At 41.2% G+C, this 16,140-nt stretch overlaps 2 protein-coding genes across 5 annotated transcripts in view; both read right to left on the bottom strand.

The window, feature by feature from the left end:
* The window catches only part of LOC145448468 (BMP-binding endothelial regulator protein-like), a 40,918-nt gene that overhangs the window by 7,063 nt on the left and 17,715 nt on the right, over positions 1 to 16,140 (bottom strand). For both annotated transcript variants that reach the window (XM_080326858.1, XM_080326852.1), the window contains exons 3-13: positions 9,379 to 9,472; positions 9,151 to 9,239; positions 8,318 to 8,411; positions 6,992 to 7,074; positions 6,833 to 6,932; positions 4,468 to 4,577; positions 4,249 to 4,398; positions 4,072 to 4,182; positions 1,767 to 1,818; positions 1,581 to 1,662; positions 717 to 838 (exon numbers count right to left, since the gene is read on the bottom strand). In XM_080326858.1, coding sequence (XP_080182984.1) covers positions 717 to 838; positions 1,581 to 1,662; positions 1,767 to 1,818; positions 4,072 to 4,182; positions 4,249 to 4,398; positions 4,468 to 4,577; positions 6,833 to 6,932; positions 6,992 to 7,074; positions 8,318 to 8,411; positions 9,151 to 9,239; positions 9,379 to 9,472 — 1,087 coding nt within the window. The remainder of the gene's footprint in view (positions 1 to 716; positions 839 to 1,580; positions 1,663 to 1,766; positions 1,819 to 4,071; positions 4,183 to 4,248; positions 4,399 to 4,467; positions 4,578 to 6,832; positions 6,933 to 6,991; positions 7,075 to 8,317; positions 8,412 to 9,150; positions 9,240 to 9,378; positions 9,473 to 16,140) is intronic.
* Positions 14,488 to 16,094, bottom strand: LOC145448498 (uncharacterized). 3 transcript variants are annotated; one of them, XR_013917940.1, is made up of 5 exons: positions 15,644 to 16,093; positions 15,508 to 15,581; positions 15,036 to 15,207; positions 14,801 to 14,945; positions 14,488 to 14,736 (listed from the first exon to the last, which is right to left on the bottom strand). XR_013917940.1 is itself a non-coding variant. In XM_080326896.1 (3 exons), exons 1-3 carry the CDS (start codon positions 15,257 to 15,259, stop codon positions 14,665 to 14,667), a joined length of 441 nt encoding a protein of 146 aa, XP_080183022.1. In that variant the 5' UTR covers positions 15,260 to 16,094; the 3' UTR covers positions 14,488 to 14,664. The 3 variants fall into 3 exon arrangements, 1 of the variants encoding a protein (XP_080183022.1); XR_013917939.1 differs by having other exon boundaries at positions 15,036 to 15,581; XM_080326896.1 differs by having other exon boundaries at positions 15,036 to 16,094.

The following is a 16,140-nucleotide window of genomic DNA, read 5'->3' as shown; positions in this document are numbered from 1 at the left end:
ACTACATGTACCATAGTCACGAAAAGAAATGTCTTAAAACCACTGTTTCCTGCTGACACGGTCTCTGCGCACAAAAATCTAAACTGCAGACGCATCATTTTTTGACTTTTGAGAAAGTGTCCCCGGAGGACGCCCGAATGTTTTTTTTTTTTGAGAATTTTGGTTAAATATTGGGCAAAATTCGACTGAAATATAGTAAATCAGCACTGAAGTAACATTCCGGATGCTTATTTCTGGAGCTGGGCCGGAAAGTTAACCTTTTGCTTTTAATCAACCGAATTTTTTTCAAGATATACCTCCAGTATTGCAAGTCTGAAAATTTTGGAAAAGTGTCCTTATTTCAGATTTCCAAAATATGGTAACCCTACTAAACTGAGCACAAAAAAGCCGAAATGATGACCTTTTTTTAGTCAACACCACAACATTAACGAGAAAAGTGGGTAATTCGGCAGTCCAATCAAAGTGATAACCTTTTTAGTCGTTTGGCGCAGTGAGTTGGTGAGTGCGCGCAGACTCGTGAAAAATTAGAGGGAACATTGCCGGTCTTGTAAGCGTAGTATTTTTAAAGCACGTCTCATTTTAGCTGTGCCGGATCTGCGCTCTGGCACAGTAAACGCGAAACACAACGCAATCATTCACAAACAGTATTAATAGGCATAAGTGTGGACAAAAACATTGAGGTTGCCAACTACGAGGTAAAAGTGTTATGACGTCACCTCTCCCGAAACGCAAGGTGACGAAGACCGACTTGGTCCACGAGTACGAAGTCGAGGTCTTAGCGTTGTTCTGAACTTCCACTGTGAAATTCTCACTCCCGCAGTCACGTGCCATCATGTATCTGAAAGAGGTTTGGTACGTATTACAATATTGGTGATCGACCAGAAGTGGTCAGTAGGAGTGTAAGTCTAGATTCCGTACTACTCAATTACGTTTTGTGTGATTGTAGTACTTAGCTCAGTGGAATTGTTCTGAACTGCTTCCAATTCTCACCAAGTTGTAGAGTCGATGTAACTTCCTATTTTCTTTTTGAATTTTATCACGTGAAATTTAGGTGTTACAGGCAGGCCAATGTGGGAGTAGGAAATGGGTGATTTCATATCATTTGATTTCAATTTTGATAGCAGACGTTGCTGTAGAAGTCTGGGTTCAACAAGTGGATTGCTATCACGATAGAGACAAATTCCTCACTTTTTGTGTATGCGTCCTACTATCCAAGCCTAACGCTGAGACTCGGACAGACGTAGACAGCGAATCTACAGAATAGAATCGCAACCGCAAGGTGGCAGTCACAGCATATTAATAAATCTGAACCAGGCTGAACTTATAACCTTATCAATAAATCACAATCATCATAATGATGGCCCAACCACAAAATATGATACTCCTATAAATCTACCATAATTTGAATCACCGATAAAATGATATTACCAGGAGCAAAACAATAAAATTTTTAACAAGTCACTATACAGTCACACGGCGTCTATCTCCACTAAGGGCAATATTGAGCTATCAGCCTCATCAACACCTGACCATTTCCTTTGTTAGACCAGGCAAATTAACTGACACAACACACTACGTACCTGCAATCCCCTTGGAAGTTAAAAGGACGCCCGTCAAAGGTGCGATAGTGCGGGTCCCCGAACACAGAGCACACTGCACGCTCTGAAACATTAAAGCTACGTCATTAGATGGATAGCTACAAGGACTTCCACGAATTATAATTGACTGAAAGTATGAGACATTCGTCGAAATGCACGGATATTCACCTCCCACGCAAGTCCGACAGCATTTGCCCGGAACCAATTCCAAAGCATAACCCTGTGGAATAAAGGTAAGAATCAAAGTGTTGATACGGAAATTATTTTTCAACATTATTGGATTACTACAGTACTATCACATGTTTTGAAAGTAGTCGTCGCTGGTACTCAAGTATAAATAAATGTAACATCGGAAATTTCCACTCAAATATAAGTAGAAAGAGCGATTTTAATTAACAAATCATACTGTAAGTATTCTAGGCCTAGATTTGCCTAAAACACTAAAAACGGTCAAGTATAGAATCACTTGAGTAAAAAGTGAGTTATGACAAGTAGGCTACTTTACTAGTAGTTTTAAAACGTACATTTGGTCGGGGGAATTCTTTCTGTTAATCAGAGGCGGCTACACTCGATAGAGCAAGATGTATATTCGCAGCGAATGCAGAACGACTATTGATGACACCAGACGTAGGTACGATCCTCAAATATATGTTCAGGTATTGTGATACAGGCTCTATTTCGTGTGGCCGTTATGACAACTTCACTCACGAAAGTAATGCAAACTTATGCAAACGCTACCTTTTAGTCTACAAAATCGAAGGTATAAATATATATAGACCAGGGGTCACCAACACGCGGTCCGCGACCTGATTTGGACAAATTTCGGAAGAACGCTTCGTAAAGCATTTTGAAAGGCTGAAATTAATTTTGTTGTTGTTGTTCAAAATAAGCCATTCTACTGTGCTCTATATCGCTATTCCTCACTAGATGATACGGCTTCGGCATGGTAATATCATTCCATGGAGGAACAATTTGCTGGTATGAATGGGCATATTGCCTTGATGTGCAATGGCCTACCACTACCAAGACCGAGACGCTTGAAAAACGACTTCGGGCTCTCCAAAAGACAATGCTCTACGAGGAGATAGTTTTCCAGCAAGTAGGCTACCGTGTCTATAGCTAACACCAATATCGATTCTTTAATCCAAGGGTGGCCAATCTGCGGCAGTAGAAAGAAAATTATGCGGCCGTTGACACTTCATTCAATTAGGATGTGTTGGCCGTCAATATGCAATTGAATTTACGAATTGACTCTTTAATTAGTGAGAGGTTTGAATTATTCTTGAACTTTTCTTCGCGCTACGCGCGGTTCAACGCGAGTTGATTTTCGATTTTAATACAGTAGTGTACTTTGCAATCTGAGTCCCACAGTACAGATGCATGCGCAGGCATGATGCATGCACCCCATAAAGAAATACAAAATTTTAATATCGTGTTCTCCTCATCACGAATGAATTTTATTCTGGTAGTCCTGCGTTTCTTGCGAATCCAATATATATTTCCACTGTACCGATCGACAAATCTGATGGGAGGTCAAGAAATAACTGCATGCAACAAAGGGGACTAATAAGAATTGGCCCAACAAAGATGCAGCACAGCATTAATAACTTTCCTTTCGCTTTTTCGAAGACACCCCCTGCATCAGCTCTACCGGTGAATCTGATCACATTGGTCCAGACATAGTAATAGTAATAGTAATATGTGAAACTATACTATTATTTAATAACGAAATTCACTCATGAACATGAAAAATTTTTCGCGCTTGGCGCGACCACGGAAAAGATCCCTGTGGCTCTTCATAATATGACTGCTAACGATTTCGGTGCGCATAGTAGCCGATATGCGTAAATGTATTAGTCCAGAGTGTACCAGCAATGGGCATGGACATGGGCACTGGGCAGTTTAACGTGGGTATTTGGCCCCAGTTAGGTCATTCCGAGTATGCAACGGAATGCGGCCGCAGGCTACATGCGTAGTTGAAATGCGGCCGTGAATAACAAATAGGTTGGCCAGGCCTGTTTTAGCTGCTACATAGTGTTGTCAGGCATGGTGCACGGCTGATAGTTCAAAATATAATGAAATTTATGATCATGATCTTTTTGTGGTATTTGTGTTTGTTCAATAAAATATTGTCTCTTTTGTGGTGACTATGCCCGTCGCCCATGTTAAAGAGCACAGCATTGTAATAACGTAGAGTTATCAGACGTGGTTGCTAAACTGTGTTGCCTACGTTAATCTCGATATTGATGTCATGCGGCCCGCGGCCTCTAGGAATTTTGAAAAGTGGCTTGCGACCCATTTTGAGTTGGCGACCCCTGATATAGACTTACCTAAAATACGGTTAAGTAAAATTTGACGTAATCAATAAACATAACCCCTTTACTAGAAGTATTACAAGACAGGAAAACCTAACTAAATATTCCGAAACAATAAAAGTGCTTCATTTTCTGACCACCTTTATATATTACGTTACCTTATCACAAGTCGGCGCTTTCCCGCATTTAATGACGTCACACGTTATCGATTCGTTTACGCACGAGCAACTTTTGCAAGAGTCACGCCCCTTAGTCCACGAGCTCCCTTCCTGAATCGATCACATCAGATTTTCGAATCGGACAAAAATCGCTCAGTTATAATCCGACATGGTCACCTTGTGTCTCCTGTCCTTCTCGTCGAAGCAATCTTTCGGCACGTCTGCCCTGCACAGCGGACAGCACTCGTTCGGGCGGTGTACGTAATCTGCGACCGGGCATGGCATGTAGACTGGGCAGGTTTGGAAGTCACAAACCAGAGTGCCGAGCTGCAAGGTACGAAATAGTGATGAATATAGCACACATGGATATAGTCAGATATTCTGACGTAATCAAACCTGGCATCTACACTTTGTGCACTCGTCCAAGACTATCTGTTCCCCTGGCGCCAAAACGCGACCTGCATGGGTGCAGTATCCCGGGAGGACTTTGTTTCGTAGCCGATGCCCTATGGAAGATTTCGGAAAAATCAACTTACAGATGCTGGTATAACACTGTGAACAACATGAAAGATGGTGTCCCCCCATTTGCATATTCTTTCGAACCATTCCAGTTTTTGAAAGGATTTTAAAAACCGTCGAAAATTTGTGAATATGAACAATAGTGTGCGATTTCAGATACCTTACTATACAGGGAGCTATAAATCAGCAGAAGGCACGCAGAACAAAGGCCTTGAAGTAAAGTATAGCCAGACAGTAGCTTATAACCTATACTCTAAGCCAGGGGTCACCAACCTGGTGCCCGCGGGCCCCAGGTAGCTCGTGAGGACCAGACGAGAAGCCCGCGAGCCCGTTCTAAAAATAGCATTCACCACTATTCGTTAGATTATTACCAGCGAGCTTTTAAATATACAGATTGATTGATCTCGCAATTCTTGTGTAAAACACACTAACATGTAACTTACAAGTGACAATACATATATATATATAAACACTTAAAAAATATCTTCAATTACAATAGTAATATATAGTTATATGTGATAGAATCACCAGAAATTGAAGATACGGCACACTGCCTATACAGGCGACATGACGGAATGACATTGTCTTCTTGAAATGGCGGGGGGTCCATTATGATAGCTCGACATCCAGGACAATGCCAAGGTAGTAATCATTATTATTATTTGGAGTCAAATAGCTGTGAAGTACCAGCAGATTTTCAATATCTGTATGCCCATTACGTATTGCATCTTTTGACAAAGCTTGTTTCTCTTACACTCAACGCATTTTAATACTATGTTTCTAACTGTCTGTAATCGTTGCTGATGTACGGTGTAACAGTGTTGGGATGACTCGAGTCATGACTTGACTCGAGTCAGACTCGAGTCACCTTTTTCGTCTGACTTGACTTGACTCGAGTCACTTTGCTAAAATGACTTGACTTGACTTGACTCGACGCTTCAGAAAAGTTGATTGACTCGTGACTCGGAGCAAAATTCACGAGTCAATTTCAAGTCATCAAGAAATCGGTGTCGATAAAAAGTCGCTGTATGTTCGGATTGTCCGCGAAACGCTAATGTAACCCGTGAGAGCGACCAATCATTCAATGATCGTGCGTTTAGCTGAGCCTCCATTGTTCTCTCATAAATACATCGATCACAAACGAAGTGATCGAAGCTTACAGCTATACGTTGTCGTAAATGAATAGTAAAATAATTTAATAGCAAAATATCCATTTCTGTTCTCTGTTCTCACTGTAGCCAAACCTCTTGTTTTATTGGAATTTAATTCGAATATAGTTAAATACTGCTCAAACATTTGGCGCAGGCTCGAATTTTATCCTATCAATATGTCAATGGGTAATGTATTGCATCTTAGCAATTAGTTTCTCAATTTTGACAGTTCTACGTATATGTGAGCAATACAGCGGCTTCTTGCATGTTTATTTAATTCTGTATTCGTTTATCGGTTCAGAATCAATGACCATTCAATCTGTATTTCAGACACCTAGCAAAATGCAATGACGTAATCATGCCTCATACATCGAAAAGGCAACTTGACTTGAATTGTGACTTGACTCGTGACTTGACTTGACTTGACTTGACTCGAGCCACCTTTAAAAATCGAGTGACTTGACTTGACTCGAGTCACCTTCTAAAATCGATTGACCTGACTTGACTCGAGTCAAAATGTGCAATGACTCGAAATGACTCGTGACTCGAATGTAGTGACTTGATCCCAACACTGCGGTATAATGCGGCATAAAGTTGGCTAATTCATGATTTCGTAAAAAAATACTAGTGGCTAGCTAATCGAAATGAGATATATTGATTTAAAAGACTCTATTAGAAGTCTTACTACCATGTGATTCCTGCCCAGTGCTATGAATATCAAAGCGGAAATTCAGTGTGGTGAGGGTAAATGGCGGGAGTAAATGGTAGCCCGCCGCTTCAATCGGTAGGCAAAAGTAGCCCTCGGTTGCCAAAAGGTTGGTGACCCCTGCAGTCTAAGCGTTGTGGTGACGTCATGCTTGAGTCGGAAACAGTAAGCTGTAAACTTATGCGCAGGTTTTAGATTTAGATTAGAAATTTTCCCGACCGAATGTAAAGACTTGTTTGCCGGTACTGTAGTTCTTATTCCTACGTCCTTATTCCTATACCTATTCCCATTATACTTCCATTCGAGAATTCTTTCAATCAATACTCTGCTGTTTAAGACTAGTCACCATCTTATCCAGTTCCCGAATCAGCTATAGCTACACTACCTACACACTCCATGCAACATCCGTCCTCGGTGAGATTATAGTCCTCAGATTTGCAGGGCAGAACCGGGCAAGGCATTCTGGAACAGGACACGGTGCCGTTCTGATAAAAAATAGGCTTTGTCATCGATAACGATCTCTCGACGGCCCCTATTATCTCACCCGGCATGAGCATTTCGTGCAATGGTCGTAGGCTAGAGGAAATAAGTCCCCCTCTCTGTAAGTGGTTCCGTTGAAAAAGCAACCTGCAGAAAAGTTGACTTCTGACTTTTTACAATATGAATTGCGAAAAGTAAGAATTAGCGTTGGAATAATTTTGCGTTACTTTCATCGGTGAAATTTCCATGAACAACGCGAAATGGCCTGTGTATCACAATAACTTAACATGTTTGTTTTAGCTGTAATTCAAGTAGTAATAAAGTAATCACCTCCGATTAAGTGGTAAAAGTATACGACCCGAACTCGGCCAAATCTACACTCTTACTACTCACTCAAGTAATTTTCATACCTTCATTTTATACTTTCTCTGAGGACAGTGTAACTGCCGAACCCCAAACCTCCCAATTTGGGGTGGGGGGCTCGAAGGGGTCCCAAAATTTTTAATGTATGCTACTTCTTCAAATTATTTTCGCGTTTCACGCGATTTCATATTTCCAAATATCTTGATGATTGGGTGTCCTTCCCCCAAGAAGAAAACGCATGATTTATATGATTGACCACTTGGGCGTCGGCCATTACCGCGCCACGACGGACTACTGGTAAATCTGATCACGTGAACAGAGAGGGAATAAAAGTTGATATCAATATATATGCAATTCCCGATCATATTGACCGACTAACTCATGAATTACAGGGATTTGTCGCGGTTCAGTCGACACAGGCTGTCTCACTAACCATTTACAACGTCTCTCGCTGATAAGTAGCGACATAAAACGAATAGACTGATGAGGGTCTGGGTTTGGTTTGGTTTATCACTCTATGGGGAGCCAAGACCAACGTTAATTTTTTTGGGGGGGAGGGGTGACGAAGTGCTGTTTCGGTCCTGCTTCCACTTGAAGCAGTCTAAACACGCCTTGAAATCTCTACAGATACTTGTTATTGACTGAGAACTCACGTTAGTTCTATTAATGCCTGATTACTAATGCAAACTGCTTTGGTAACCTCCGGGTGAAGCCCGCCCCGAAAAGACAGCTACCCAACACGCACACACGTAAATCGACATCAAAAGCTGCCGTGCTTAGCAAACATAATCTGACAGATACTTTACGACCGCGTTTTTATGTGTCTACGTGACTTCTGACACTAAATCCGAATGTGGTGTAAAGCATTGAACACAGCGACACAGGTAATGGAGTCTGGTAGGATGGAAATCAACTCGCCAGTCGTTAAATTCCAAGCCTCGGATAATTCAATTTCGGATGTGTATACATTCGTACGATACAGCCATGCTGATACAACGTTAGCTGAAACAAAATATACAGAACTCACCTGCGCAAGATGGACAGCACTGATCGGCGGTGGTGGGTAAAGGATCTTTGCAGGGTACGAAGCATTGAAGGCTGGCTTTCGTGATAATCCCGTCCTGGAGGTATTTATTCAACTTAATTTCACATATGATATCGACAAATATATTCATATTAAAACAAAGCCGAATATATCCGGCAGACACTCGTTAGGGGGTAATAAATAGTGAATGGCTATTAGTATAGAATTAAAAATAAATTTGTATATTAGCAATCGTACCACCAAATTCGAGTAATTCAGGCGAACAGATGTCTTGATCTCAGGAGATTGCCTAAACTAGTATAAAACTGGAAAGAACATTATTTATCAACAATTGTATCACAAAATATGCCGTCACTGCCTTTTGATTTGAAAAAGTCCTCAATCTTCAATAGTCTATAGTCGTGATTTTATTAACTGCAGAATTCGGGATTAGAAGTGATGTGATACAAATTCAACTCCGGAGCAGTATTTTTGTCAAATTTGGAGTACGATTATTTGGAATTTTCGATCTGAATATTTAGTTAGGTTTTATACCAAATTCCTCCAGATTACCTCAAGACATTAAAATCCAATCAAAATCTTAGTCCATCTCATTTGTAGCTCATGCTTGAGATATGCTTGGTTTAGTAATAATTATTATCTAATGTCCGTCTCAAACTGTGAATCCAACTCCTAATATACGTGTCGAACATATTTCTAATCCAAAGTCCAGAGTCCAGAGTTGGCCCGCCTCTCCTTCCGAATTAAATCAAAGTCCAAATCACAATTCGCGCCGGCCCCCGATACGCCGCCGCGGGAAGCATGAACTGACTTACCTTGCAAAACAACCTCTCACACGGATTTTCCCTTCGGCCTGGCAACCAGTCTTGAGTCATGTTCAAATATTGTTTGCCGTATCTACAGTCTGGTAAAGTAGTTTCCATATTATCATTCCAGATCATCATATAAACAATAAACATAAAACTTTCATTTGAGTTATAGGCTTCGTTGTGAGATGCGTATTATGGATATCCGAAAATGAAGCTGGACGTACATAAACTCACCTAAACACTTAGGACAGCAATGCCCTTTCCTCTTCACTGGGGAATAGCAATCAGGCCGCTCCTGGCACGTGGATTTGCATTCAACTTTACCCCGCTGTCAAAAATTAAAAATATATGAAATACAGTTATTCTGCAATGGGATAAAAGCAATGTGCTTGTCGGACACATACACAGCCAGAATTACGGGATTGAAACGATTAACTAGTCTGAAGACAAAGTACTATAAGGCTCTATCGTTGAAACAGTAGCTCGCCAAACTTCCATACGAAACGAGTAAAGAATGATTCAAAAATCCGACATCAATAAAATTTTACCGAAGTTACATTCTACTTAATGATATTTGACAAGTATTGTACGCTAAAAAAGTTACTATCATTGAAATGAGCTTACAACTTGGGTACATAAGGCATAGTCAGAATGAAGGTTTGAGAGAAATGTATGGCAATTTAGGGGGGCGAGAAATTTTAAACAATAACATGACGTCATTAATTCGTTTTCATACAGTACATGGAGTCACAATTACAGTCGACAAATCTTGATAGCATTATCGCTGTTCGCTGCCTGGGCATATATACAGTACAACTAGTAGAATTATGTTGAGTATACTTGGGTTACTGATAAAATTCATTACTAGACAGTAGCCTACTTTCGCCTGACTTTGAGATGCTATTCACGACCGGCGAAATTTTATCTTTCGGTGATACGATTATTGATATACAGTGTTCTTTTCAATTCACATACGAATATACTGTTCAATATTATCTTTCGAGTGTACGATCTGTTACATAATATCTCGACAGAATCTTCACACACGCCATTATATCAATACTTGACTTCATTTTGCCCCCTGTACCGTACTTCCCGATATAATCGACGCTGCGTTGGCAAATTGCGGTAAACCGCCCTAACTATCATTCCAATAACTACTAAGACACACTTGAAGGTACATAACTTCTGTATACAATTGAATAATAGGTTCATTTTGAAATATACCCAAATATTTTCGGCTGACACTCGCCAGGGGTAATCGCCAGCTAATTGTAGAGAATTTGAAAGAGCTTTCTATATCAATAATCGCATCATCAAATATGACGTTACTGGCACGAAAATCGAGTAATCGAGGGAAGCAGATGACTTAGGCTCAGGAGTAGGACCAGACGAGTATTATTTCTAATGATTCGAGGCGAATAGTAAAACATGATTTTCATTCGACTATCGATATTTTGCGCTTCCTGCCACTAAGGGTTGATTTGTCAACTGGAATTATAGTGCGATACCATTTTTAGGGTTGTAATGACTCGAGTCAAGATTTTTTAATGACTCGACTTGACTTGAGTCATTTTTTCAAATGCGTAAAATGACTCGACTCGGGTCAATTTGTGTCATTGTGCACGACTCGAACCAAGTCATATGACTCGAGACTAGGATGGCCAAGACAGACATTTCATTTTAACTTCGAAGAAAAGTAAAATCACCATCTTATTTATATTTCGTCTATCATCCTTGATACTTGGAAAATAGGGACAGAAACTGTTAAGACAGAGGAAAATTACGACATTGTGAATACGAGTCATTCTATATTATACTCGAGCAGAGTTGAAAAATGTGGGCTGAAGCGGACTGAACTCAAAACTGAACAGTGAACACAGTCACTTGGACTCGGACTCGAGTCAGAACACGATGACTCGGACTCGGCCCTCTGCTCACTGACGTGGACTCGGACTTGACTCGGTGGTGAATTAAATATGCCTCGACTTGACTCGAATCAAAACTATAAAAGTGAGATTGACTTGTAACGCGGAACCTTGTGACTTGGTTACAACCCTGCTATTTTCCGCTTTGGAAGGCTGCAAACCTCGATTGGTCGGAAATGACATCGCTGTGAAGTCTTGATTCAACCACTGCATTCTCACAAAGTGCAATGAAATAAATGCGGTATAAAATATCGAATAGTCGAGCAGCCGAAAATATTCGAGTAAATTTCAGTATGGATGCATAATTCAATTACCACTAAATACCGAGCCTTTATCGTTAGCTTGACGAATGCAAATGATATTTGTGGATTCGCGGTGGGTCTCCGCGGGAGACAGCAGTTTACACTTTTCCGTAGGCTTGCCGGAGCCGCTGGTATTGACACTCGCACCATGAAATAAACACCCGTCTCTGATTTTCCTTTATCACTAACGACATCGCACAGCGACGCCAAGCCGATCACGTGATAAGGACCTCGGTGATGTAACAATATTGATATTGACAGTTGTTTTCTTTTGGCAATTTCACGGATTAATCCGTCGGAATTGATCCGACTTCGCGTCGCCGCCAAGTACAAAATAAATGGATTGGTCATTTGTCTGGTGGAGCGATTGTGATGCGACAGATGTTATCCATTGTGTACATCACAATCGACTCTGCGTGTGGTCGAGCTCGGGCGATTCTGGTATGCAACGGTGTTAATCTGAATTTAGCCGGTAATGATTGGAAAGTGTACTGCATACACTTCGCATGCTGTGTTAGATGTGTGGTCTATCTGAAAAGACCCATAGCACGGAAAAGAAAAAGTCAACGTGACGTACAGGTCATATGTGCAGTGTGCAATATGTATGTTAAGTATATAATATTAGTATTACAGATGCAAAATATACATTTCCATACTATTGTGTGGCAGAATTGATGATTACAGACCCCAGAGTTTATTTGCATCATATTGTATACATATACACTATTTGAATATTTTTATACCGCCGTCTAACATGTAACTCAATCATTCCAAATTTAGCCGGTAATGATGAGAAAGTGCAACATGGGCTCCAAGCATACCGGTACTGTATTGGTTGTTTGATCTAGATTAAAATACCGATATCACGGGAAATACAGTCAACGCAAAATATAGGCCTGCATGTGCATGTTTGGTATAACGTTACGATTGTAGATGCTGTATGTATTTGTACAGTGATTTGAAGCTTTCGAATTCCAAGACTAAATTGTATCATTTCAAAAATACCAATCAAGCCCGGTCCTCTGCTTTTAGATTTTTCGTTACAAAACTAGTCGCCATTTAGAATTTCGATTTTTTAAAGGTCAACTGCATCTTCATGACAACTTTGCGGAATCATGTTCAGAATTTTTTTTCATAACGAAATTACCGACTTTCCGTGTTTCAAATCAATCGGAAATTGCCGTAATTTTGACTGAAAGTTCCAATATTGGCATGTTTACAGAAAAAGCAGAATGTGCATTGTGACGTCAAGTGAGTGACACATATTATAAACACCGGTCACAGCGGCTGTTTGTGTTCTCGCAGTTTTTATTCTAGTCAGTTATACCCGAGGTTTCCATTGTAACGTATTTGCCAAGTGATATTGAGACTGAGTCCGAGTACTCGGATGTCGAATGTAAGTATCATTTTTGCACGTACTTACAAAATTACCGTTTAAATGCCGGATTGGTTCTGGTGTTGATGCGCTCGATCCCACGTCAGTGGAACCCCTTGCAGCTTCATATGATGGGTCATGATCAGCCTAGCTTGCTCAGCGCAAGCCACTCATCGAGACTACATGAAATACAGTTGTATATATAGTCTGTAGTGTAATAGCTCGTTTCAGTCGTGTATCTTACAAGTCTATCTTGATAAGTTTTTGCTGTAAGGAGGTTCCGAGAGTTACTGACAGAATTAAAGTATGCCACAGAATTGCCAGGATGTAATTTAGTGTGTCTGGACGTTGACGTATTGCAGATGTCCTACTATGGTTATCAACAGGAATATGGCCGCAGAATAATAACATCGAGTTCAATGCATGAATAGGATGAGTCTCTGATTCGGTCGTCAAATACTTTTCTCGCATTAATACACTTGTTTTCACTTTTCAGGAAGTTGAAACATACTGCCTACAGAAATTGGATTACCAGTGAACCCAGCCCTCGGTGAACCCAGCCTTACAAACTCGGCCCTCGGGAACTTTTGTAATTAAGTGTATTAACAAGTATTATTATAAATTATTAAACTAATAATGGTATTATCAAGTGATTTGTCAATCTTGTAAGGAGGTCAGGGCATGCGTAGATCACGCAGTCACAGCGTGATCAGATCACGTGATCACGGATTGTGCATGCGCCAGGCGTGGGAAAGAACGCAATGTTTACATATCGATCAGACCTCGGTGAACTCGGACCTCGGTGAACCCGGCCCTCGGTGAATTCCGCCCTCGGGAAATTTTGTATTCACCGTCAACCCTAATATCCCCTCCCCCAACCCTAATATCCCACCCCCGACAACCCTAATATCCCACCTCCGGCAACCCTAATATCCCACCTCTGGCAACCCTAATATCCCACCTCCGGCAACCCTAATATCCCCCTCCCCCAACCCTAATATCCCACCTCCGCCAACCCTAATATCCCACCTCCACCAACCCTAATATCCCACCTCCACCAACCCTAATATCCCCCCTCCCCCAACCCTAATATCCCACCTCCGGCAAGCCTAATATCCCACCTCCGGCAACCCTAATATCCCACCTCCGGCAACCCTAATATCCCCCTCCCCCAACCATAATATCCCACCTCCGGCAACCCTAATATCCCCCCTCCCCCAACCCTAATATCCCACCTCCGGCAACCCTAATATCCCCCCTCCCCCAACCCTAATATCCCACCTCCGGCAAGCCTAATATCCCACCTCCGGCAACCCTAATATCCCACCTCCGGCAACCCTAATATCCCCCTCCCCAAACCATAATATCCCACCTCCGGCAACCCTAATATCCCCCCTCCCCCAACCCTAATATCCCACCTCCGGCAACCCTAATATCCCACCTCCACCAACCCTATCCCACCTCCACCAACCCTAATATCCTACCTCCGCCAACCCTAATATCCCAGCTCCCAGCTTTAATACAAAATTTCCCGAGGGCCGAGTTCACCGAGGTCCGAGTTTGTAAGGCTGGGTTCACCAAGGTCTGGGTTCACCGGCAACCCAGAAATTGTGTTCGCTGGGTATGGGGATTCTGTGGCAAAAAGCAGCGGAAAATCCTGCCTGCATGCGTTGTTACTGCTGTCCGAACAAAATTTACATCAAATTCTTATAAAGGATTCCATTTCAGTAACGCCACATTATGAATGTACAGTTGTATTCCAAATAATAAACGCATATATCTCATGGACCAAAATAACTACTGTGTCAGGCAGAAAAGCATATCGAGTTTTATGTCGGTCGGGCAATAGCTTCCCCTCTGCTAATTTTGATTATGCTGCTGGTCAGAGGAGGTAGAACGGTCTCAGCACAATCGCTCAACTCAACATCAGTTTCTGGTCCAGTTCTGATGAGTGCTTGAACTTCTTCGACAAGCTCATTGCAGTAATCTAGAACAGGCATAACAATATGACGAAATCTTATGATGCAGTCAGATCGACGGCATGCAGTTACCAAATGTTGAATTTTCAAGTATCTTCTTGTGGACCGTACATTTCCCATTTTTGTACTTCGGGTATTTGACCGCGGTGCTCTTTCTTTCGGCATTTTCTGAGTTTTCGAGCAATTTTCATTGAAATGCAGGATTGCCAACTGCATCCTACAAAAAATGCATAATTGATGAGGCTAGTAATCATACCAAAACTGATATAGGTTGTTTTGAATAGCCGAGACACTACAAGGTACCTACCTGGCTTTTTGACTGAAATATGGTTGTAGTGATATAACTTTGGCAGAAATGATTGAGGAGGGCATTGAATGATTCACTTCCAGCAGTGCTTCCATTCGGCGATAGATGGGGTATGTCATTTTCATTCGCGTGGAGTAGAGAACATCGCAAATCCTTTCATATGCCAATGAATCTGAAAATGGATTGTCATAATGGTAAACAACAGAATCAAAGATGCTATTCATTGTAACTTAAATTTAGGCCTATATGTATCATGTATATATGCTGAATGGAGCAGTTTGTTTCTTTTTGATACAGTCAAGTAGGCTATTTCATCTTTAAAGGATGTAACGGCATCCACACCACCCGTAAATCAAAATCTGAAGTATGAGCAGTTTGTGCAGTCTTGCTTGATTCTCAGTGAGCTACCTAAACCAGACTCTTGCACGTCCGACTCTGATTGACACATTGGACAATGTTGAAAAATGCTCACCAGCTTATTTCTGTCCACAATCACAAACTGGGTATTCTTGCTATTTCTCCAGACATTCCTCTGAATCTGAATGCCTGCAAATCAATATCTTGGTGAAGACTTGGTACAAATATGATTACATTGTTCAAGTACTCACTCTGACTCGCCATCTAACTCTGTTGGGTGGAAGCTATCATCAGTTGACAGGGATTGGATATCACTTTCACAGTCTTCATAATCCTCTCCAGCAATAGGGTTTGGACAGCGATGAAAAGACACTTTGGGTACCGAATATCGCGTATTCGAGCAACCACACGCGACACGAGATGTACCTTCGTGCCTCATCTTCTTCATACCTTCCATATTCACAATCAAATCCAGTATCAAAATCAATCCCAACACTAATAAAATAACTATCTGTTTACCATACTGAGCTATACCAGGACTTTAGCCGTGTCACTCACATGACGTCATTTCATAGCTGAATGATTTCATATCCGTTTTTCAGCTTTTCGATTTATAATTTAAATTACTTGAAAACTATCATGTAATTCCAATTTTTATTATTTTATTCATATTCCTAACCACATAACGTACGATATAAGGCAAAGTCATTTTTAAGATGCAGTTGACCTTTAAAGTACAAAGTGGTGG

Source organism: Botryllus schlosseri, chromosome 1 (genome assembly GCF_051294905.1).
Source record: "Botryllus schlosseri isolate E-star chromosome 1, Bs_hap1, whole genome shotgun sequence".
Lineage (NCBI taxonomy): Eukaryota > Metazoa > Chordata > Ascidiacea > Stolidobranchia > Styelidae > Botryllus > Botryllus schlosseri.
Note: the sequence above shows the minus strand (reverse complement) of the source record. Positions and strands in the feature narration are given on the sequence as shown.